At 38.8% G+C, this 18,893-nt stretch overlaps 7 protein-coding genes across 9 annotated transcripts; 4 read left to right on the forward strand and 3 right to left on the reverse strand.

Annotated features, from left to right (window-relative positions):
- Positions 1–6: 6 nt before the first annotated feature.
- On the forward strand, positions 7–1,984 carry LOC130504874 (uncharacterized). The gene is made up of 4 exons (XM_056999481.1): positions 7–720; positions 798–943; positions 1,320–1,382; positions 1,460–1,984. Exons 1-4 carry the CDS (start codon positions 45–47, stop codon positions 1,832–1,834), a joined length of 1,260 nt encoding a protein of 419 aa, XP_056855461.1. The 5' UTR covers positions 7–44; the 3' UTR covers positions 1,835–1,984.
- A 1,082-nt stretch (positions 1,985–3,066) lies between these two features.
- On the forward strand, positions 3,067–6,729 carry LOC130504871 (uncharacterized). 2 transcript variants are annotated; one of them, XM_056999476.1, is made up of 15 exons: positions 3,067–3,251; positions 3,806–3,934; positions 4,042–4,194; positions 4,341–4,439; positions 4,540–4,641; positions 4,741–4,884; positions 4,970–5,064; positions 5,162–5,291; positions 5,394–5,498; positions 5,576–5,682; positions 5,756–5,807; positions 5,906–5,995; positions 6,101–6,185; positions 6,272–6,336; positions 6,449–6,729. In XM_056999476.1, exons 1-15 carry the CDS (start codon positions 3,198–3,200, stop codon positions 6,545–6,547), a joined length of 1,509 nt encoding a protein of 502 aa, XP_056855456.1. In that variant the 5' UTR covers positions 3,067–3,197; the 3' UTR covers positions 6,548–6,729. The 2 variants fall into 2 exon arrangements, with proteins under 2 accessions (XP_056855456.1, XP_056855457.1); XM_056999477.1 differs by having other exon boundaries at positions 3,069–3,251; positions 6,452–6,729.
- Positions 6,730–6,863: 134 nt separating this feature from the next.
- On the forward strand, positions 6,864–9,082 carry LOC130504872 (uncharacterized). Of its 2 annotated transcripts, none has more exons than XM_056999478.1 (3): positions 6,864–8,189; positions 8,276–8,565; positions 8,694–9,082. In XM_056999478.1, the coding sequence occupies exons 1-2, from the start codon at positions 7,680–7,682 to the stop codon at positions 8,561–8,563; spliced, it is 798 nt and encodes a 265-aa protein (XP_056855458.1). In that variant the 5' UTR covers positions 6,864–7,679; the 3' UTR covers positions 8,564–8,565; positions 8,694–9,082. The 2 variants fall into 2 exon arrangements, with proteins under 2 accessions (XP_056855458.1, XP_056855459.1); XM_056999479.1 differs by having other exon boundaries at positions 8,702–9,082.
- Positions 9,083–9,775: 693 nt separating this feature from the next.
- Positions 9,776–11,780, forward strand: LOC130504873 (uncharacterized; the record flags this gene model as incomplete). Its single annotated transcript, XM_056999480.1, is given in 4 exon segments — positions 9,776–10,516; positions 10,594–10,739; positions 11,116–11,178; positions 11,256–11,780. Coding segments are annotated over 4 exon segments (1,260 nt in total). The 3' UTR covers positions 11,631–11,780.
- Positions 11,781–12,077: 297 nt separating this feature from the next.
- On the reverse strand, positions 12,078–14,071 carry LOC108822408 (ultraviolet-B receptor UVR8). The gene is made up of 7 exons (XM_018595477.2): positions 13,725–14,071; positions 13,493–13,651; positions 13,246–13,404; positions 13,011–13,169; positions 12,804–12,935; positions 12,555–12,719; positions 12,078–12,466 (listed from the first exon to the last, which is right to left on the reverse strand). The coding sequence occupies exons 1-7, from the start codon at positions 13,918–13,920 to the stop codon at positions 12,258–12,260; spliced, it is 1,179 nt and encodes a 392-aa protein (XP_018450979.1). The 5' UTR covers positions 13,921–14,071; the 3' UTR covers positions 12,078–12,257.
- Positions 14,072–14,326: 255 nt separating this feature from the next.
- On the reverse strand, positions 14,327–16,080 carry LOC108822409 (uncharacterized). Its single transcript, XM_018595478.2, has 7 exons — positions 15,926–16,080; positions 15,684–15,836; positions 15,351–15,569; positions 15,143–15,258; positions 14,892–15,055; positions 14,664–14,818; positions 14,327–14,569 (listed from the first exon to the last, which is right to left on the reverse strand). The coding sequence occupies exons 1-7, from the start codon at positions 15,962–15,964 to the stop codon at positions 14,483–14,485; spliced, it is 933 nt and encodes a 310-aa protein (XP_018450980.1). The 5' UTR covers positions 15,965–16,080; the 3' UTR covers positions 14,327–14,482.
- A 1,075-nt stretch (positions 16,081–17,155) lies between these two features.
- LOC108819753 (putative F-box/kelch-repeat protein At1g27420) lies at positions 17,156–18,486 on the reverse strand. The gene is made up of 3 exons (XM_056999475.1): positions 18,057–18,486; positions 17,751–17,977; positions 17,156–17,633 (listed from the first exon to the last, which is right to left on the reverse strand). The coding sequence occupies exons 1-3, from the start codon at positions 18,434–18,436 to the stop codon at positions 17,260–17,262; spliced, it is 981 nt and encodes a 326-aa protein (XP_056855455.1). The 5' UTR covers positions 18,437–18,486; the 3' UTR covers positions 17,156–17,259.
- Positions 18,487–18,893: the final 407 nt, after the last annotated feature.

Raw genomic sequence — 18,893 nt, forward strand, 5'->3', positions numbered from 1 at the left:
CACCGCCGCTGTTCAACGGTGGTCACTCACTCTCTCACCCAACCATGGCAACTACCGCGACAGCTTCCTCAGACTCGGGAGAAGGACCAGTGATGGCCCTAATCAACAAACGCCTCCGCGCCCTCCGCAAGAAACTCAACCGAATCGCCCAAATGGAAGAATCCATCTCCCTCGGCAAAACCCTAAACAAGGAGCAGCAAGAAGTCCTCCGCTCCAAACCCTCCGTCCTCGTCCTCATCGACGAGCTCGACAAGCTCCGCTCTCCCCTCTCCTCCGCCGTCTCCGAAGAAATCTCCCTCGCCACCGCCACCGCCGCTCCTCACAACGCTCCTCCTCCCCCCGATCAAACCACCACCACGGAGGAGGAGGAGGCCCCGGCCGTGGCCCCGAAGGAGGAGAAGCTGGAGGATTTAGTGAATCTGTTGTACTTTGGGTCGCTGTTCGACGTGAGGTCGGCGAGCGAGCTAGCTTCGGTTATGATGACGAGGAGGCACGAGAGAGGGTGCTGTTTGGTGTACGATACGGTTACGGATGAGTCCACGGAGGATCTGCTGTGTGATAAAGATCTGGACTTGATCTCGAAGCTGTGGGGGATGATGGTGTCTAGGCCTGCGGATTCGGGTTTGTCTCATGAGAAGGCTTTGGAGCGTTGCGTGGAGCATGCTAAGCTCTGGTTGGCTAACTCTGATCAGAAGATTGCGTCTAACTGTGACGTTTCGTGTAAGAAAGAAAGATGCCGACTTTCGTTTGTTTTTGAGTTTTTGGTTTTAGTTTATTGAGTTTGTGTGTGTTTTCAGATGCTGCGTTGAGAGAGAAAGTGAAGAAGATTATGGGGTCTAATTACTTCACTATTACACCGGAGATGGTTGTGGCGCCGGTTGAAGCAGCGGCGGAAGCTGGTCACTTCGGTTCGTTCCAAGTCGCTGCTGATAATGAGCAAAAGGTTTGCACTTTTGATGTATATGATTCATTGCTCTGTGAGATGCAAAGTGCTAACTTGTTCTGAAGGTTGAGATTAGTGGTCTCTTTTCTTTAGTTGGGGTGAGATTGGAGTTCCATTTGTGGCATGAGAACATCAGTAGGCTAAGTTGTTTGGATAGGATAGAGAAGTGCATCCTGGTTTATAATAAGTTTTGGCTTTGTCAATGTACGCTGGTTTGTTCATGCGAGTGGTGGATTATGAATCGTTACTATATATGTCTTCACTGTAGGGAATGTTTAAGAGATGTTTCTGAGAGTCTCGTTATGTGATGTAGAGAACGTACAATCCGTCCCTTGTGTTGTTTTGAGCAAGACTGATGTTCCCTGTTGGTTTACAGGAAGACGTGTCAAACTTCAAAGTACAAGAATCTGTTGGTAATGATCAATATGAGCAACAAAAGGTAATCCCGGAGCTCTAAAAGTATCTTTTAGATGATTTCTCGAGTCTGAATCTGATGATTTTTCTGTGGGTTTGAAGGATGAGTCAGTAGTGACGGAAGGAGAGGTGGTACAGGGGCAGCAGGAACAAGGCTATACTCAGGTGGAAGGAGGGAGGTCAAAGAGAGATTATCAACAACAACAACAGTATGTGCCTCGTGGATCCCACCAGAACCAGAGAGGTCATAGAGGTGCTAGACGAGGCCATTCCAATGCCCCCCGCGGAGGTCGAGGTGGTGGTGGATACTCGAATGGGAGGTTTGAATCTTATGATAATGCCGGTGGAAACGGGTACCAAAGGAGCTATTACAACAACAGAGGAAGGGGACGTGGTGGTGGTGGTGGTGGAGGAAATGGCCATTCGTACAACAACAACAACAACCACCAAGACTCTAATGTTAGTGTTGCGTCTTAGCTTTGCTACCTCTTTTATGGCTTTTGAGTGCGTGCGGTCTCTCCTTGTTTTCCGCTATAACTCAGCCTTATCTCGGAGTTTGGAACTTTTGTGAATTGCTCTTTTGCTATGTATGAACTTTTGCGGCCATCAGTATGATCATTTTCATCAGTAGGGATCTTATTATACTTGTAGTTTGATTATCTATGTGGTTTCGTTCTAGTCTTCTTTCTTGGATTTGTGAACCGGTCTTTGTACTGGTAGCTTCGGGCATTGTACCAGTATCGCTGAAGCGCTATATCCTCGAAGATATGAGGTTAGATCATTTAATCAACACAGCATCTGCATTGTCACCGCAGATTAAGTTTATTATTGATGGCCAGTGGAATGTTCACCCACTTAGACCCATTGTCACTTACGGTGGATTTTCACTTTCATGTAGAGTTAGGTAGCCAAGGCAAGCAGTAGATAGTATTATCCAAACTGGGCTTGAAGCCTTGAACAAATATACAGATGACCTCGTGCTAATTTAATATATTCTATTTTTTTTTTTGAAAAAATATATATATTCTATTTTTACAACCACGAATCCAAATCTTATGTCCAGAATTTTCACATATCTGAAATTAAGTATTTAAACTTCTGGTTTAAAAAGTAACATTTTCTCGGAAGGTGATTTGAATCCTCTTTTTTTTTGTGCAACAGGTGATTTAAATCCAAAATGCATAAAAAACAAACTTTTATAGTACCATTAGACCACTAGCACTTTAGTTGTTTTCATCTAGTTATACCTAAATCTTATCCCCATCTAGGTGGAATGTTCCTTCAGTAAATTAAGCCTTCTCTTAAGTGAATGAAAAAGGAAGATGAGAAATAGCAAGGAATAAATTAAAATTGAACATTTATGGTAATATTATTGCAACTAATATTACAAAAATCAAAATAATTAGTGTGGGAAAATACTTTGCTGCTACAAAGGTAATATTATTGTACATAATATATAGATTATAGATTATATAATAGAAATGAATAATTCCATGCCGTGCCATGCCTAAAAAAGGAATAATTCCATGCCTACACATGATGTGCTGGAGATTGGGTTGCTTTGGAGGTTGGATAGTGTACGGGTTCATGGTATCGTTTTCCAAGTAATTGCTTCTTTTGCAATAGTCCTCCTTATTCCCACGTTTTATTAATATAAAACTTCTATACACTATTTACAGAAATTTCAAAAGCAATGCAATATAAAATTAATTCCTTCGTGTATATCCACAAGCTATGCCCCCCTTCCTCTGCCCATATACTAAAGTCAATAAATACCCAACGGGACTTCTCAAGTTTCTGCAAAATCAAGTTTTTGTTTTATCCTGCAGATTGATCAAATATGAAGGCTGCATGTTATGTTACTCAGGATGTGTCCATGTCGTTGAAATGCATGGTAAGTGATCTTTCTTCGGTTACGATGTCGTTCTCTCTCTTTTGGCTAATTTCATTTGCCTTCTTATTTGTTCTTGCAACGTTCCGTAATACGGAAATAACAGATGCATGCATAATGCATGACCGATCCTTGCTTTAAGTCTCATGCATGAAGCAAGGGCTTTAGGCCATTATGTACAGTCGCCTAACTGAGAGATTAGTCGCTAATCAGAAATTTAAAACGGTATTAACGGAAATATAACTATGTAACTATGCAAGTGTTAGTTTAAAAAAAAATTAATCAGAAATTTAAAACGGTATTAACGGAAATATAACTATGTAACTATGTAAGTGTTAGTTTCAAAAATAAAAACTATGCAAGTGTGATTAGTAGCCCTTTATTGATATGATAATGGTGTGTTTTGCACCCCGAAAAGATGAAAATATAACTATGTAAGTCTTGTCACTTGTCACCCAAGGAAAAATCCTTGCATCACATATTATCACTCTGTCTAGAGAATTCTGTTTTCTTTTTCGCCGAGTAGCCTCACGCGCAAACTCTGTTTGGTATCTCAGGTACAACAGAAAGAAGATGAACGTCAGATACATGAGTACAAAAAGGAACGCAGAAGTGTTTGGTGGGGTTATGAAGTCAATACCTCTTCAGATGATTGCATCGCTGCCATTAACTCCTATTCTCACCAGGTTCGTCTATCTTTTCAACTGTATGCTTATACTTTTGCTACCGTTTCTCTTTTGTGTCAGTGCCGTTTTATTTTATTTTTTTGACACTTTTTGTACGTCTCATGAAGGTTCTTGGCTATGGAAGAGAGAAGAAGGTGATTCTTGAAGCACCGTTGTATGATAAAGATTGTGTTTTGAGCAACGTTTTGGCTGCCCATTACCTTATCTCCTCTGACGTTTCCAGAGCCAAAACCTATGTTAAAGCTGCAGAAACTCATCTTGTAAGCTATATCTTGTTCTCCTTTAGTGTTTATGTTTCATTCCAACTCCAAGTGTAGGAAATATGCTCTATATCTATCATTTGTCTATCATCAGCGATTAGTTTATTGTGGTTTGAGCTCTAAAATTCATCTGGTTTTACTTTTAGGGGAGAGCCACACCGTATGAGAAAGCAGTTTTCAAGGCTGTTAATTACTTGATATCTGACAACATGGACGAAGACGTGGCGTTGGAGTTGCACTTTAAGGTTAGGATGTTTCTTGGCTTCTTGGCTTCTTGTTCTTCGTAGTTCTGCTTGATCTCCAGCAGTTATTCTAACTCTCATGTAAACTCTTTATGGTTTGCAGTTACTGAAAAAGTTTCCCAGAGATTTGCTATCTTGGAAGAGAGTAGAGATACTCTGTTTCTACATGGGTCGACCTGATCTCTCTTTGCCTCTGTTTGAGAAGGTACATCACATGTTGATCAAACTGATTATTACTGCGTGATTTATAACTAAAACCAAGGAATCTTTGCTACAATTATCTGTTGTTTACATCACTTGGTAGATTATACCGGAGAATAGAGACCAAGACTATGCTTATGGTATGCTTGCATTCCCATTATTGGAGCTTGGACATTTAGAAGAAGCTGAAAAAGCTGCTAGGAAAGGATATGAGATCAACAAAAACGACTCTTGGGCTCATCATTGCGTGAGTTCCACGTTTACTACCCTTGTCTTTTGGTAATATTTCCTTTTATCCATACGCAACCTTACATTTTGTATGTTTTGGACAGTTATGTCATGTTCTTCAAACTGAATGTCGTTTCAAGGAAGCAGTAGAGTTCATGGAAGGATGCTCACCTTCATGGGATTCTTGCTCTTCCTTAAGGTATAAAAACTGTTTTCAAATAACTTTAGAAACATCTTCTGATCATCTCTGGAACCACCTACTTGATAAATAAATAAATAAACAAATATTTGAATAGGTATTCGCATAATTGGTGGCATGTAGCTGTTTGTTACTTGGAAGGAGGGTCACCTCTAAGTAAGGTACAAGAAATATATGATCATCAAATGTGTAAAGAGCTGGAGAAAGAAGATGCTGTTGCTACAGATGTAAGTATCCCTTATCATGTTTCTTCCCCTTTTTTTTAAAAAAAGGAACATGGGACTTCCATAAGCAATCTAATGTCTTATACATGTAATATTGAATGTCAGGTCTATATGGATGCTCTTGGTTTGTTGTTACGCTTGGACACACGCGATAAACTAGACGAGTTTTTAGACAGGCTGAAGATCCTTGCAAACTGCTTGACTGATCAAGTAAGTAGTAATTCATCTGTTTTGCCTTGCATTTACTTGCACTTCTTCTAAAAGTTTGCGCGATTACAATTGTTCAGGCAATGTGGTATCAGGAGTGGCTTTTTGATATTACAATAATTTGGGCGTTGAGTAGAGTTGGAAACACTTCACTGGCACATTTATTGCTCGAGGGCCTGAAGTCCCGGTTAGTACTTCTTTCACTTTTGTGACATTAGTCAAATGAAAGTTTTGTTTATTAACTCGTCTAATTCTAACAGAACATCTCATATGAGCAAGAAGAAACAACAGTTGATGCAGAAAGCCATTCAGGTCCGTTCTTATTGATATTGACTTATAACTATGTGACTAGCTAGACCACTTGAGTTCTTTTATCATGTCATAAGATCGTTTCTCTTAATTTAAATCAGCTTGCTGAAGCTGTTAATGAATATGGGAAAGGCAACTACAAAAAAGCTCTACAACTGGTCGGTCCAGACTTTGACGCTGCTGATTATAAGGTAGTGCATGTTCTTGCATTTGTAAGCTATATATTAATTTTCAAAACAATATTTATTGAAGAATATACATGAAAATATCTGGCCTCCTTTTTCTACTCAAACTAGGTGATTGGAGCATCGGATTTACAGATGGATGTTTTTAATGAAATCTGGTACAAAGTGTTGTTACTCAACGGCAAATCTTCTAGTGGTACATTCCCTAAAACACTATTCTTCAGCTTTGTTTTTCGTTTACTCAGCTAACGATCTGCATTTTGAACACTTAATTTGTTGCAGCGATTAAAGTACTGGAGAGGAGAATAAAACAGAGAGATGGTGCTCCTTTCTTGTGGCGTTTGCTGGTATTCCTCACGTCAATATATATGTGCATAATTGTTGATTCAGGATACATTTTTACGTATACATGGAATGATTTGTTTATTATACGGTTTATGAAACGTTGATGTGGTCTAGCAGGAGAAGAGTTACGTTATGGAAGGCAATACAGAAGCTGCCGTAACTGCATGTGAGAAAGCAAAGGCGTTGGAATCTTCGTATTTCAAGTTTGATTGACTGAACCAAAAAAAAAAAACAGCATCGTCATGTCATCCTTTTGACATGCTTTTGCACTTTGTTACAAATAATTTAACTCGTTATGGCCATAGGTCAAATGTAAAAATTGACCTTACATTCTCTGTAAATTGCGGTTTGCCCCAAAGACCCAAGAATAATAGACATATTCTCGTAAGATCAAAGATTCAAATTATTGATATTTAGTTATGTATTGCTTATAAATTGTATAGAAAAATGTAGAGGTTCCATGATCATCTTTTCAGCATGATGCATATTTCTTATCAACTATATACTAACTTTATTTTGCTTCTTCTCAGATTTAACTCCCAAGTTCAAAAGTTATAAAGCATTAGAGCACCTCTAACGCTAAGTTGGCAGGAATTCTTAACAATGTTTTTTAGAAGAAAAAATATTATAATATTCTGTTTTTAAGATTTCTGTCTTCCATAAGTCTTTCGCAGGCCGTAAATAAGTACTGATTCATGCGCAAGTTCGTTACTGTTCGTGGATTCCATTACACGTGACGATACACGATTGGTCAATTTTTTTTTAAAAAAAATATTTTTTAATTCAGACGAAGAAAATAAAAAATAATAAAATATTCCAGAAGTTGTTTTTGGTTATCGAACCGTTGGTTCTGGGTTGCGGATGCTCTTAGAATATTTATAAATTTTAGTCCTGAAACCAAAAGAAATGTTAATATTCTGATATTGGTCTGAAACACATGTTAAAATATAGTTGGTGTCTTGGGATTATCGCCACTGATTCTTCCTCATGATTGGAAGTTTGCAAATCCAGAAACGTAAACATTGTGCATTGAAATCGTGAGACTCGTTACAAACACGCGAAGCAACACGTTCTGAACGCTAACAGAACATTCTAGCCTATATATTGTGCTGACATAGGAATTAAAACGCGGTAAAGTCCGGACAGCAAAGCATGACTTTTCTAGCTTACTTTACATCACTAACCAGTCCCGTGTTCGTATCCGTCCGCTTAACCACAAAAGCCGATACACATATAAATACACAGACCACATCTTCACTTCTTCTTACATATTCCCCACTCATTAGTCTTTCTTTGCTTTTTACAGAAGACGAGCCGCTTCAACCAAAACGATATAGCATCAGAAATGGAGTTTTTCCAGAAAGCTAAAACTATTCGAATCCGTAACAGCCACAACAACAAGTATCTATCAGCAGACGACAACGAAGAAACCGTGACTCAAAACAGAAACGGTTCAACCAAAAACTCTAGCTGGACCGTCGAACCGGTTCGCGATTCATACAATGTAATCCGTCTTAAAAGCTGTTACGGTAAATACCTAACCGCTTCAAACGAGCGGTTCTTGCTCGGAGCTACAGGCAAGAAAGTGTCTCAGTTAAACCCGAGTCCTCTCGACTCGTCTGTTGAGTGGGAACCGGTGAGAGAAGGATCCAAGATCAAGCTCAGGACCAGTTACGGTAACTATCTAAGAGCTCACGGTGGACTTCCTCCGTGGAGAAACTCAGTCACGCACGATCATTTGTCAGCTACTCAGGATTCCATCTCGTGGGATGTTGAAGAGTTCCTGATCAATCCTCAAGTCACGGCGGAGACAGAGCTCACTCCGTCCTCTCTTTCACTGACATCTGATCAAAATGTGAGTACCTTTTTTATAATTTTTTAAGACACCCTCACAATTTTGTTTGAAATTACAATCTTGACACGAGTTTTGATTTTGATCAGTCGGTTGTGTCTCCACCGAAATCGGATGGGAGAACGATATACTACCACGTCGCTGACGAGGAAGGACACGTGGAGGACGAATCAACCGTTGGATATGCTTTCACGTTTAAAGGAAACAGCGTGGCGGAGCTGACTCGGACGCTGCGAGAAGAAACGTGCTTGGAGGATGCTGTGGTGTGCACTCGCAGTCCAGTAGACGGCAGCAAGCTGTTTCCCCTTCGTTTGCAACTTCCTCCTAACAATGGAACGTTGCATGTCGTTTTAGTACCTTCCTGTGCTAGCCTCTAGACGTGAGTACATATTATTATTATATACCATATTGTTGTAGTGTTTTCCTAATAAGCAGTTGCAATCATTTTTATCTGCTTGAAGCTCTCTCATTATGTTTAGTTAATGAACATCTGTCTTGTTGGTTAAGTTTTCCAGTGGCAAAAGAGTTTTGCGGATACATTGCAAACCAAATACTCGAGAGCAAAGACATTAGCTAGTAGTGAGTGATTGTCTTATTGTAACTTGTAAGGTGAGTGATTGGTGAAGCATTATGATATGAACCTTGTAAAACAGTCTAGAAGATAATCAGAGTTGGTAGTTGGTACAAGATTCATGGTACTTGAGCATTGCTTGCTCTTTAGTAAAGAGTTGATATACAAAAAACAATAAAAGTTTTGATAATATAAAATACATAAATACATTATATTCGGGGATGCAGATCGATTTTTTTTGTTGTTGCTGTTGTAAATAAGCAATTTCTTTGTAAAATAACATTCGGATTTTATGAGTTAATTTGCGTGAGCATGCATTCGCATTGCTGTTGTTGTTTTATATACATCACAGACTCACAGTTACTAGTAAATGAAAATGAGTATCTTTTTTTTTTTTTGACGAAGTAAAATGAGTATCTTGAAAAATTATAATACATGTAAACGCTAGAACACCATGTTACTTCAATGTACAGGAAATCTAATTCATATTTGTCGAAGTCTCCTACAACGACTCGCACACATACACTTCAAAGAAATACAAATATTCACCCATCACTAACCTGAAAAATCAAATTGGACCATACTAATGACCTTATCCACTATGCATATCTCTATAATAGACCCATGTAAGCGAATGTTTCAGCATCGGTCCACCTTAAAGTGGGTTGTCAAACCTATCCCTTTGGAAACATACTTTTATTTTTTTGTCCAGTTGTATAACCTTTTGTCTTCATCTGTAAGAAATAATTTTGCATAATCTGTGTGTACTTTCGTTTGTCATTTCCAAGAATTTCCTAAACTGATTAAAAAAAAAAGATCTAATCCGCGAAAAAATAGTTTAGAAAAAATCTCAAAGTTTAAATAATTGAAAATGAGATTGCTTAGATAAATAAATAATTACTGTATTAAATATTAATCTAGAAATTAAGAGTAAATCTATCCAATTATCCAAATATAAATAAGAACTCAATTATATCATAGGGAGAAAACTATCCACATTTCTCTCTCAAAGAAAAAACCCTAAACCATCTCATTTCTCCACCGCCGCTGTTCAACGGTGGTCACTCACTCTCTCACCCAACCATGGCAACTACCGCGACAGCTTCCTCAGACTCGGGAGAAGGACCAGTGATGGCCCTAATCAACAAACGCCTCCGCGCCCTCCGCAAGAAACTCAACCGAATCACCCAAATGGAAGAATCACTCTCCCAGGGGAAAACCCTAAACAAGGAGCAGCAAGAAGTCCTCCGCTCCAAACCCTCCGTCCTCGTCCTCATCGACGAGCTCGACAAGCTCCGCTCTCCCCTCTCCTCCGCCGTCTCCGAAGAAATCTCCCTCGCCACCGCCACCGCCGCTCCTCACAACGCTCCTCCTCCCCCCGATCAAACCACCACCACGGAGGAGGAGGAGGCCCCGGCCGTGGCCCCGAAGGAGGAGAAGCTGGAGGATTTAGTGAATCTGTTGTACTTTGGGTCGCTGTTCGACGTGAGGTCGGCGAGCGAGCTAGCTTCGGTTATGATGACGAGGAGGCACGAGAGAGGGTGCTGTTTGGTGTACGATACGGTTACGGATGAGTCCACGGAGGATCTGCTGTGTGATAAAGATCTGGACTTGATCTCGAAGCTGTGGGGGATGATGGTGTCTAGGCCTGCGGATTCGGGTTTGTCTCATGAGAAGGCTTTGGAGCGTTGCGTGGAGCATGCTAAGCTCTGGTTGGCTAACTCTGATCAGAAGATTGCGTCTAACTGTGACGTTTCGTGTAAGAAAGAAAGATGCCGACTTTCGTTTGTTTTTGAGTTTTTGGTTTTAGTTTATTGAGTTTGTGTGTGTTTTCAGATGCTGCGTTGAGAGAGAAAGTGAAGAAGATTATGGGGTCTAATTACTTCACTATTACACCGGAGATGGTTGTGGCGCCGGTTGAAGCAGCGGCGGAAGCTGGTCACTTCGGTTCGTTCCAAGTCGCTGCTGATAATGAGCAAAAGGTTTGCACTTTTGATGTATATGATTCATTGCTCTGTGAGATGCAAAGTGCTAACTTGTTCTGAAGGTTGAGATTAGTGGTCTCTTTTCTTTAGTTGGGGTGAGATTGGAGTTCCATTTGTGGCATGAGAACATCAGTAGGCTAAGTTGTTTGGATAGGATAGAGAAGTGCATCCTGGTTTATAATAAGTTTTGGCTTTGTCAATGTACGCTGGTTTGTTCATGCGAGTGGTGGATTATGAATCGTTACTATATATGTCTTCACTGTAGGGAATGTTTAAGAGATGTTTCTGAGAGTCTCGTTATGTGATGTAGAGAACGTACAATCCGTCCCTTGTGTTGTTTTGAGCAAGACTGATGTTCCCTGTTGGTTTACAGGAAGACGTGTCAAACTTCAAAGTACAAGAATCTGTTGGTAATGATCAATATGAGCAACAAAAGGTAATCCCGGAGCTCTAAAAGTATCTTTTAGATGATTTCTCGAGTCTGAATCTGATGATTTTTCTGTGGGTTTGAAGGATGAGTCAGTAGTGACGGAAGGAGAGGTGGTACAGGGGCAGCAGGAACAAGGCTATACTCAGGTGGAAGGAGGGAGGTCAAAGAGAGATTATCAACAACAACAACAGTATGTGCCTCGTGGATCCCACCAGAACCAGAGAGGTCATAGAGGTGCTAGACGAGGCCATTCCAATGCCCCCCGCGGAGGTCGAGGTGGTGGTGGATACTCGAATGGGAGGTTTGAATCTTATGATAATGCCGGTGGAAACGGGTACCAAAGGAGCTATTACAACAACAGAGGAAGGGGACGTGGTGGTGGTGGTGGTGGAGGAAATGGCCATTCGTACAACAACAACAACAACCACCAAGACTCTAATGTTAGTGTTGCGTCTTAGCTTTGCTACCTCTTTTATGGCTTTTGAGTGCGTGCGGTCTCTCCTTGTTTTCCGCTATAACTCAGCCTTATCTCGGAGTTTGGAACTTTTGTGAATTGCTCTTTTGCTATGTATGAACTTTTGCGGCCATCAGTATGATCATTTTCATCAGTAGGGATCTTATTATACTTGTAGTTTGATTATCTATGTGGTTTCGTTCTAGTTTCTTTCTTGGATTTGTGAACCGGTCTTTGTACTGGTAGCTTCGGGCATTGTACCAGTATCGCTGAAGCGCTATATCCTCGAAGATATGAGGTTAGATCATTTAATCAACACAGCATCTGCATTGTCACCGCAGATTAAGTTTATTATTGATGGCCAGTGGAATGTTCACCCACTTAGACCCATTGTCACTTACGGTGGATTTTCACTTTCATGTAGAGTTAGGTAGCCAAGGCAAGCAGTAGATAGTTTTTTTTTTTATATCTTTTACTAAACAATAAAGTAAGGAAAATCTGTATATCTCAAATTTTCCATCATTTGAAATGATACAACACCCATTATGTTTCCTCTGACGAGAATCATGCAAATAATTGAATTCTTGCACTGATAATGGTTACAAACTTTAGATTATAATACATCTATATTCTATGATGATGTTGGTGAAGAAGAAGAAAGCTGCTGTTGTTTTCGCCTTACTACATAGGTAAAACCACTTCCGCAATATACTTTGATATCTTTCGCATGCATGTCTATACTTCCTAGGCTCACCAGTTGAGGATTGTTCTGATCATTGGTGTCTCCAAGACCTAGCTGGCCATGCTCACCCCATCCCCATGTCTGAACTTCTCCACTCTCTGCAATGCATATTCACAGGTTGTTTTTTTTAACTCAGAAAGTCTGTATAAACAAAGAGATGAAATGTCCCCCTCCCTCCTCATTTACCTGTTACAGCAGCAGAATGCTCTGCTCCTGCTGCAATTTGCAGAACTTCAACTCCATCAAAACCGGGAACTTTCTCCAAGAGAGTTTCAGAGGAATCTTCTCGCAGCTGTTGCTTCTCCGATTGTTTATTAAGAGTGTTACCAAGCTTGAACACTTTGCCATCAACTGTTTCAACAAGTCCCATAACACAGAGGAATGAGTTCAGTGAGAGCTAATGGAAGTTACTGATGCATCAACAATAGAAATTACCGGTTAGAAGTAAAGCATGATTCCATCCTAAAGCAACTTCTCTGAAAGATTGAGATGAATGCAAACACTTAGGGGTTTGAACATCAGGGCTACCACAGAATCCTCTTCCCCAAGTGTACAACTGTCCATCAGCTGGTCAAGCACATCAGAAGACCCCGGTTTAACAAATATATGAGACTTGAGAGAGACTTTTAAGGATTAACCAACCAGATATAGCTGCACTGTGATCTCCATTTGCTGCTATACGAACAACCTCAACATCTTCTAGTCCAGAGACAACACATGGGAGATTAACTGATTTTTTTGTGTCTGATGAGACGCCAAGCTGTCCTCGTTTTCCAGATCCGAATCCGCAAACTTGATTCCCTGAAGAACGCAAAGATAAATCAAACGGAGAAACATTTTTTCTTGCAAAACCGGTGAATCAGATGTTTGTTTTTACCTGCGAACAAGACAAGTGAATGCCGCATACCACAAGCTACCATCTTCACACACTTATCAACAAAGTAAGAGACTTTCGCTGGAGAGGTAAGTGACATGTTATCACCATGACCAAGCTGACCAAACGAACCATTCCCACATGTAAAAAGGCAACCAGAATCTACAATCACACAAAAAAGGGAGATCAATCAATCTCTTTTTGTCTCCTAAGCAGAGTTACAAAACATCATTTTTAAAAAAAGTTAAACCTGAAACAAAAGCAGAGTGGCTCCATCCGGCTGAAGCTTGAGATATAACATAGTCGCCGTCGTGGAAGAAAGAGAGTGGCTTTGGAAGATAAGTGTTGAGGTTGTCCCCATGTCCTAATTGACCAGAGTTTCCTCTTCCCCATGTGAACACCTTACCACCTGCAAGAGATAAAGGAGCAGACTTTATATATAAAAGTTAGTCAATTTGACATTCCTTAAATCGGAGTCTAACCAGAAGTCAAGGCGATGACGTGAGCGCCGCCGCAGGCGAGCATCGATATGGAAGGAAGTGACGTCAGCGAGAGAAGCTGAGGGAGATGCTCGTCTTGCAGCTTGGCAGTCCCTAACTGGCCGTCCGTACCTGCCCCCCAGCTCCACACTTCTTGCTCTTCTTCGTGCTGAGCTGGAGTCCTGTTGAGTTCGGCCATTTTTTTGACGGAGGAACCTGGGTTTCTTTGAATTGATGGTTTGGTCGGAAAGACGGTGATTGAGAAATCTCGTCACTGGCCTGCTTTTGTCGTTTAGCAATTGACTTAACGACTAAACTTGAACCAAACTGCCTGAAGTGATTAGGTTTTTGTCTGAAGTAAAATTGATTTCAAAGGACCTGATATATTAATTAATGTATTTTGAGCCAAAAAATAATAAAAAAATTAATTAATGTATAACAACGCACATTATTTCACGCTTAATTACCAATATTTTAATATTTTATGATAAATAAATTGATGTATAAAACAAGTGAAATTTTAGTTTAGTTAATTAACACGCCATCGTTATGCAAAATTATCAATCGTACTAATTAAAAATTATTCTGTTATTTTATTATGTAGATTTTAAATTATTTCATAACTTAATTATATTTTCTGCCATTCCACGATTATACATTATTGTTACCGATCGGAATCAAGGTCACAAGCTCACTCATACATAAACACACAAATACATGCACACATTTGGCATACTGAGCCGAACAAGACAAGTCTTGTTTCACACTGGTGCTGTGAAACGGGTACTTTCCATTATGTTGCTGGCGTTATCAAGCTCAAAGCCTTCACGTCTGTGGAACTCTTTAATCTGTGTATCACCAAGAAGATGAGCAATGGCTGGTTAATATAAAACAGCGTGAAAAGCTTATTTATTTAATAAGTTTCGTTTCAATTTTCATTACCTCATCAAACGGCACATCTTTGAACTGTGGAAGAACTAGACGTTGAGTAAACTCAATGTAAGAAGCCGGGATTGTTTCAGCTACTCCGTCAGCAAATTCAACCGCAAGTTTGTCCGCGATAGACGATACTTGTAACAGTAGACCATCTTGACTCACTGAAATAATATTTTTCATTCCAATTAAATAACGGTTAATATCATAAAAGCTATTTTAATTAGTAAAACAAACCTTTGATAACTCCCCCGTCAGTGTTAAGTTTGAATTCCTTTTCTTCAAGATACTGTTTGATGAACTTAATGTCACTGAACTGGTGTTTGAATCGATGAACCGAAAATGCAAGATGGTTCATTGTGTAGCCGTGGATAAGCGTCCATGCCGCAAATTCGTTTTCTCTTTACCATTCACACAAATATATACAATTCAGAAGTGTTAACTGTAAAAAGATATTTGGTTATTGATTAGAAAGTTATAACATATACTTTGCGAGTTGCTTGAAGTCGTTCCATGTAGGCTTCTCCCATATTAAGGACCCCAAAGTACTTGACAGAACCGCTTGCTTACCACCTTCTGGTTTCAAGTACTTTCTTATTACCCCCTAATTAAAGCATAAACTAGGACTAAATATCAGAAATTGATATCTCAAAACATATAATAACAATATTAGGCAAGAGATACATTAATTAATACCTGTGATTCAGGGCTTAGTTGGTCCAGAAGAACCTCAGCTATAACGATTCGTGGCAAAGGGCCGTTGGTTAGACCGTGACCGTCATGAGGGACGTGAACATCCGGAGGAGAAAACCATTTAACTTTTGATTTGTTCTTTGAAAATTCAAGTTCGCCTCCAATTTTGTATCCATAATCCATGAAAAAACTCGACAAGGAATCTATTCCATAACCATCTACCTAAAAGAAAAAAAGAATACCCCCAAAGAGTAAAAATCAATTTTTTTTTCTAAAAAAAATAAAGATCAATTTGCACAACTAGTTTCACCAAATCTACAAGAGTAAAAGTTGTACCTTAAATGTCCTGAAAGTGAAGTGATCGTAGCATATTTTTTCGTTGTCCATCGACTGAACTAGTTCCCATATCGTCTTCACTGTCGGATTCTTCATCAAATACGTTTTCAGTATACTTTCAAGAACATTCCGGAGAAACGTTTCACTTCCTCCCTGATTACACACCAAAATAATGAATTTATCATGATGATTAATTGATCTGGATTTTGCAAATTAGAAGAAAAAAATATTAGAGAAAGAACCTTGAACGATGAAGCGTGAGGCAAGTTGAGAGAACCCATTCAGGAAGATCTTCGAGCTACGCAAGTATTTTTTTACCACAAGTTGCAATTCGCAGAAGAGTGGAAATAAGCCAACGATGACAGTGTATCAAAACCACTGTCATTTAAATTGAACTAGATTTTGACCCGCGCTTTGGAAGCGCGGAATATTTTACGATGAAAAATCTCACTAATAATTTAACAAATGTTTTGGTAATTTTTAAAGAGTGTGTATTTAAAGTATTTTTTTTGCATTTAAATCAGTGTTTTTAAATTCAACCCGATTGTGATTATACCGGTTAATCCGGAGATCTGACAATTCAATTTAGGTTTTTAAAATATACATATTTAAAAAAATCACTAAAATCCGAGACTAACCGATTGAACTGATGGATGACCGATATGTAATCTAATTGGATTTAAATTGTAATAGTTTCATAATTTGTAATCTTATAATCCAAATTTAAAGTTTATTATTTTGGCAATTTATGAAATTATAACGTTTCTACAAAATTTTAAAGAGAAAATGATATATATAAAATAACTAAGATTAATTATTGTATTGTTTGGAAACATTGATAGTAGTATAAAAATATATTGTTTGGAAACATTGATAGTAGTATAAAGAAATAAGTATATTGTTTGGAAACATGGATAGTAGTATAAAGAAATGAACATTAGTGATTTAATGTAGGTTTAACTATAAAGTATAAAGGTGTATTTAATTTAAAATCTTACAAAATAAATGTTAGGTCCAACAGAATGTTTCTGTTTTAATAAGATAGATTTTATAAAGATAGTGGACGACCGAATCGTATCACGGTCGATTTGTTTTCTTTTCTCAAATATTAAAAAAGTTTTCCTTTCCTTGTCTTTTTTCAATAATAAAAATTAAAAAATGTTCTATAGTACACATTAACTGTAAAAAACCACGATCGATTTGTTTTATTCTCTGAGTTGCAAAAAAACCTGGAACTGTATATAAAATATGATGACTAGATAAATCACTGAAACCATAATTTATCTTAACTTGGTTTGTATTGCCCACTCACATCACATGGGCAGGTAACACTAATCCTCCACATCAACTTTATTTTATTTGCTTCAAAGGTCCAAAAAAGTGGACACAACATACTCCAAGTTCAAGTAATATTCCCAAAGTACAAACCAACATAGTTTAGGGGGAGGACAGACAAACCAAGCCAACGAATATAAATATAAGAGAGCCTTTCTTAATAGATTAGATGTATTATTGACAGAGCTGAGGGCTAACCACAAAGCTAACAACCCCAAAACGTTATACACATTTTGCAAACTCAAAAGTTGATGAGAACACTGGTGGCGTGATAACCAGATAGTATAATCGGTGTGGCTCTCCACCTGGACGCGTCCTCTTCAACAAGGTCACCACTTAAGGCCTCAGATCCCATTGGAAACAGGGTAACCTTATTGTTCCATTGCCCTAGACAGAACCTTAAACCATGCTCATTCCTAGAAGGCACATCTAGTACAGAGCTCCAAGAATTTTTCTCTGGATCAAACACTCCCAGTCCCGGCTTGTTATGGTCAAAGAAATACACTTTGTTCCTAACAACAGTGTAGGAGTACACATCCAGTGTTTGCCCCGAGTCTAACTCTTCCCATGTCTTCTTTCTGGGGTCATATATGTCAATGAACCTTGATCTATTGCCTGAAAAAAAAAGATGATCATCATCAAATTATGTAAGAAAGATTAACTTGAAATCTATATATAATATACTTGAAATCTATATATAATATACTTTCAGCTGTCTCTTATTAATCCCACCTACAATGAAGAGTTTCGAATTGAAGGAGAATGCGAAGGCAGGACTAAAGTTGGGACGCTGTGGACAATCCATGAGGCTCCATTGGTTAGTTTTAGGGTTGTATACTTCCGCGTTGAGAATGCTAACATCATCTGTAGAGTAACCTCGTATCACATACAAAAGGCCTTCCACTTCAGCATATGCAAAGTTGTAACGCGGTAAGTTCATGTCTGCCAGTTTTCTCCACCTGTTTTTATCAACAAACAAGAACCACTAAGAATAGAAACCCTAATGTCATAAACAAAATTGATCAGAGAGATTCAGACCTGTTAGTTGCAGGATTGAACTCGTAAACATCGGCCGAAGCAGTTTTATTATATCTTCCACCGATGAACACGATCTTTCCACCATCGCTCACCACGAGGCCGGAACGTACCTTCAAAGGCCCAGGGACGGGAGGGATGCACCCCAGTTTGTTACCCGAGCCGTCGTAAACTTCCCAGGACTCGAAACTCACTAGAACACACATTAACTCCTCTACCGATCCCGTCAACTTTCGAACGGCCGCGTAATGCTCGCTCCGGAGGAACCTTCTCCATCGCCAGCACACCTGAGATATGATCTGAAAGCTAGAGCGCGGGACTCGGGAGAGGCACAGCTCTGCTACGTTGTCCACCAAGCCGGGTATTAACGACGACTCCACCATTGTTACTTGTCCTTCACGATTTGCATCATTAGCTTAATGTAAAGCTTTGATATATATAAATAAGCAGGGTTGTTCAGGTCCTGTTTTGGTTTGGTCTTATAGGTTTTTGTTATTTCCGTTTTTTTGACAACTTTTGTTATTTCCATTTATAAAATTTAATTACCATATTAAAATTTAAAACCATATCTACTTTGATTTGATTCAGTTTATAGGTTTTATACAATTTTATATCAAAAACTATAATACATTTATCTTTTATAATATTTTAGTTTATATGATTAAAAATCAGATTTAATAAAACATAAAGCTATTTTCAGTACTCAAACATTTAAATAGAATATTTTCAGTTTATTTAACTATTAATAAAAACAATTAATTGAAATTTCAAATATTATCATGATTTTCATAAATAAATTAAGAAAACTTAAATAGCTAATTTTTAGGGTAAATGTCTGTC

The sequence above is a fragment of the Raphanus sativus genome, unplaced genomic scaffold (assembly GCF_000801105.2).
Source record: "Raphanus sativus cultivar WK10039 unplaced genomic scaffold, ASM80110v3 Scaffold1850, whole genome shotgun sequence".
In the NCBI taxonomy this organism is placed as follows: Eukaryota; Viridiplantae; Streptophyta; class Magnoliopsida; order Brassicales; family Brassicaceae; genus Raphanus; species Raphanus sativus.

Excerpts from the sequence above, each read along its gene's own strand:
- LOC108822409 (XM_018595478.2), bottom strand. The coding sequence starts at position 15,964 with ATGGGTTCTCTCAACTTGCCTCACGCTTCATCGTTCAAG. Across the intron at positions 15,837-15,925 it reads CTCACGCTTCATCGTTCAAG|GGAGGAAGTGAAACGTTTCT; the intron begins GTTCTTTCTCTA and ends GTGTGTAATCAG. Across the intron at positions 15,056-15,142 it reads GACTTCAAGCAACTCGCAAA|AGAAAACGAATTTGCGGCAT; the intron begins GTATATGTTATA and ends TGAATGGTAAAG.
- LOC130504874 (XM_056999481.1), top strand. The coding sequence starts at position 45 with ATGGCAACTACCGCGACAGCTTCCTCAGACTCGGGAGAAGGACCAGTG. Across the intron at positions 721-797 it reads GTCTAACTGTGACGTTTCGT|ATGCTGCGTTGAGAGAGAAA; the intron begins GTAAGAAAGAAA and ends GTGTGTTTTCAG. Across the intron at positions 1,383-1,459 it reads ATCAATATGAGCAACAAAAG|GATGAGTCAGTAGTGACGGA; the intron begins GTAATCCCGGAG and ends GTGGGTTTGAAG.
- LOC108822408 (XM_018595477.2), bottom strand. The coding sequence starts at position 13,920 with ATGGCCGAACTCAACAGGACTCCAGCTCAGCACGAAGAAGAGCAAGAA. Across the intron at positions 12,936-13,010 it reads TCACAGTGCAGCTATATCTG|CTGATGGACAGTTGTACACT; the intron begins GTTGGTTAATCC and ends GTGCTTGACCAG. Across the intron at positions 12,467-12,554 it reads GCATTCTGCTGCTGTAACAG|AGAGTGGAGAAGTTCAGACA; the intron begins GTAAATGAGGAG and ends TATGCATTGCAG.
- LOC130504871 (XM_056999476.1), top strand. The coding sequence starts at position 3,198 with ATGAAGGCTGCATGTTATGTTACTCAGGATGTGTCCATGTCGTTGAAA. Across the intron at positions 3,252-3,805 it reads CCATGTCGTTGAAATGCATG|GTACAACAGAAAGAAGATGA; the intron begins GTAAGTGATCTT and ends TTGGTATCTCAG. Across the intron at positions 5,065-5,161 it reads GATTCTTGCTCTTCCTTAAG|GTATTCGCATAATTGGTGGC; the intron begins GTATAAAAACTG and ends ATATTTGAATAG.
- LOC130504872 (XM_056999478.1), top strand. The coding sequence starts at position 7,680 with ATGGAGTTTTTCCAGAAAGCTAAAACTATTCGAATCCGTAACAGCCAC. Across the intron at positions 8,190-8,275 it reads CACTGACATCTGATCAAAAT|TCGGTTGTGTCTCCACCGAA; the intron begins GTGAGTACCTTT and ends GATTTTGATCAG.
- LOC108819753 (XM_056999475.1), bottom strand. The coding sequence starts at position 18,436 with ATGGTGGAGTCGTCGTTAATACCCGGCTTGGTGGACAACGTAGCAGAG. Across the intron at positions 17,978-18,056 it reads TTCAATCCTGCAACTAACAG|GTGGAGAAAACTGGCAGACA; the intron begins GTCTGAATCTCT and ends TGATAAAAACAG. Across the intron at positions 17,634-17,750 it reads TTCGAAACTCTTCATTGTAG|GCAATAGATCAAGGTTCATT; the intron begins GTGGGATTAATA and ends TTTTTTTTTCAG.